Source organism: Miscanthus floridulus, chromosome 9, assembly GCF_019320115.1.
Source record: "Miscanthus floridulus cultivar M001 chromosome 9, ASM1932011v1, whole genome shotgun sequence".
NCBI lineage: Eukaryota > Viridiplantae > Streptophyta > Magnoliopsida > Poales > Poaceae > Miscanthus > Miscanthus floridulus.
The window spans coordinates 101,086,314-101,089,298 of record NC_089588.1 but is presented as its reverse complement, the minus strand read 5'-3'; the positions used below and the strand labels follow the sequence as shown (position 1 = coordinate 101,089,298).

At 50.0% G+C, this 2,985-nt stretch overlaps 1 protein-coding gene across 1 annotated transcript; it reads left to right on the top strand.

Annotated features, from left to right (window-relative positions):
• Nucleotides 1–268: 268 nt before the first annotated feature.
• LOC136480415 (uncharacterized) lies at nucleotides 269–865 on the top strand. Its single transcript, XM_066477964.1, has one exon. The coding sequence runs from the start codon at nucleotides 269–271 to the stop codon at nucleotides 863–865; it is 597 nt and encodes a 198-aa protein (XP_066334061.1).
• The last annotated feature ends 2,120 nt before the right edge of the window (nucleotides 866–2,985 follow it).

The following is a 2,985-nucleotide window of genomic DNA, read 5'->3' as shown; positions in this document are numbered from 1 at the left end:
TGCCCGAAGAAATACACTCGGCAAACATAAAAACACTCGGCAAATTTGAAGATTCCGGTAGTGTAACTCGCGTGGAGGGAGCTCTTGGACCCGGAGACGGGATGGTGGGATGAACAACTTGTCTGGGATGTTGTTTGGGAGGAAGATGTTTTGCGTATCTTGGCAACACCAACAAATCCGGGACACGAAGACTTTTTGGCCTGGCACTTGGATGGAAGATCGAGGCTTGTTCTCGGTCAAGTCAGCATATCATGTCCTGGATGATGGCATGGAGAAGGAGCAGGTTCGGCAGGAGGGGCAGTGCAGCTCGGGCAGCCCTGCTACTGAGTGTGCGACCTCGCTCTGGAGAAGTATATGGAAGCTATCATGTCCCCCAAAGCTGAAACATTTCCTGTGGCGATTAGCACGGAATAGTTTGGCACTAAAGCTGAATCTCCAGAGGCGTGGAATCAAGCTTGACACACGCTGTCCAGTTTGCAATCGGCTGGACGAGGACGATGGTTATTGTTTCCTTAAGTGTAAATTTGTAAAACATTGCTGGTCTGATCTCCGATTGGAGCATGTTCGTCTGGAGCTGCTGGCCAAGCGCTCGGCACGGGACGTGGTTCAGGCGGTGCTACAACAGAAGGTGGATCGGCTGAAGACCATCATCCTGCTCTGGAAGTGGAGGAGCATTCGAAACCAGATTGACCATGGCGAGCGTGGTCTGTCCAGGGGTGAGGTCGCGGGTGCAGTCCTCAACCATGTAGGCGAGCTTATAGGCAAGGAGAAGGGCACATCGGATCGGAGACCAATAACTACGCAGCGCTGGAGTGCTCCACCTCCTGGACAACTAAAAATCAATAGCGATGGCGCCTTCGTCTAGGAAACACACAACGGCAGTTGGGGTTTCATTGTTTGGGACCATCATGGTGAAGCCATCATCGCCGGAGCGGGTCGACTAACAGCAGTTCCGGTTGTATTATCAGTGGAAGCAGCGGCATGTGCGAAAGCTTTGCAATCAGCAATGGACTTCGGGATCTCTTGGGTCCAAGTGGAGGTAGACTCGGCTCTCCTACAGCAGGCGCTCCACACGTCATCAGTGGACCTGGCGGCCAGCGGTATGTTGATCAGGGACACTCGTGTTCTCCTTCAAGAGCTTTTCTTGTGCAATGATGTTCTCCTTGTGCCTAGAAATTGCAATTCAGCTGCGCATGCTCCAGTTTAGGAATGAGTTGGGACCCGGATGAGTCTTGTGTCTAAACAAACCCCCTCCCAGAGTTTGTAAAATGTTTGGTGACTCGCGATGTTGTCGAGTCTCTTGTTTCAATAACAAGGCTGTAGAGCCAGCTTTGAGTTTCAAAAAAAAAAAAAATAGAGTTGGTGACATTGGTAATGAAAAAAGTGCGAGCCTATTTGCAGCAGTCCCTAACTAAATATATGTACACTAGTATGTTGAGTAGAATGCACAACTGTAGGAAAAAAAGATATTGGGAAACGAGAAAACCCTTGAAGTGTGAACATTACACAGTACATGTACGATCCTAACTTGGAGCAGCGACAAGCAGGAGTTTGTTTAATAAGGTACTGTTTGTACATCAACGTAAAAGAAATGGTTATAACACGGCGGGAACGGGAAGGAAGTCGATAATTTACTTATTTTGTTTGGTTCAGGTGCGGCAATTGGAAGCAAGTTTATTTCGACGCTGATGCGAGCGTAAGCGATTACTGCCTAGGATCAGGCGTAATAGATTTGCGGAACAGCCGTATCTATTTTCGTGGACTCCGATTACACCACACGTGAAACAGACAATAACTAACGGAATCGAGTAGCGGTGTGATCCGATCACCATACAAAATAAGCCAACCAAATAGCACCATACAAAATAAGCCAACCAAATAGCACCAAAGTTTGAACAGTACGCAACAATAATTACTACCACGTAGAATGGGGTGGTAGGACTGGTAAAATAGCAAACGATTCGTTAGACGAGCCTGCCGTTGTTCCAGCGGTCTCCGCCGAGCGGACGCCGCTAGAGAAGGAGCTGCCAGAGACACCAGAGTCGACGCCCGTGGAGGCAACGATGCCAGCAGATGGCGACGTCGCCAGCTTACTATACATGTGTAACGAGAGCGCCGGCAGCTTCCAGTGCTCCGACTGCAGCACCTGCATGGCCTCAGCGATGGATGGGCGCTGCCCGGGGTCACGGTGCGCGCACCAGAGCCCCAAGAGCAGAGCGCGCTCCATCTGTTGGTCGTGGGCTTCGTCTCCCCGCAGCCGCGTGTCAGCCGCATCCAGGACTCGGCTGATGGCCTGGCAGTACGTACAAGGTCTCTAACCAGTTGAGCAGCGAGAAAGACGGGTCCCGGCGGTCCACGGGTGGCCGGCCGGACACGATCACCAGCAGGACGACGCCGAAGCTGTAGATGTCTGACTCCGTGCTCCGGCGGTGCGTGTTGACGAACTCCGGATCGATGTACCCCATGGTGCCCTTGACGAGGTCCGTCGTCTGTGGGCCGGTGCCATGGTCGCCGAGGCGTGCGAGACCGAAGTGTACATCCCAGCTTGGCGTTGTAGGACGAGTCAAGCATGATATTGCTCGGCTTGATGTCACCGTGCACAACGCGTTGGTCCCAGTCCCGGTGAAGGTAGTGCAGCGCTGAGCCTAATCCCAAAATGATCTTGTACCTAATATTAAATTTAAATATCACCAAAGGTAGTTAATAACACTGAATGCTTCATGCAAAATCTTACTATTACTAATTCGTTGAGCACCTTCCACCTTAGACCCTGTTTGGATGTTATCGTATTGACCTCAATCCACATGTGTTGGTGTGGATTGGGATCGAATTTAGTTACAACATCCCAACAAGGCCTTAATATTCACAAGATACATACAGAAAAAAAATGATAAATCCTAGACGTATATATCCTCATAAAATTCAGAAACATCGAGCCATCAGTCCTATAGCTTGTAGAAATAATAGGCAATGGATATGAATTTT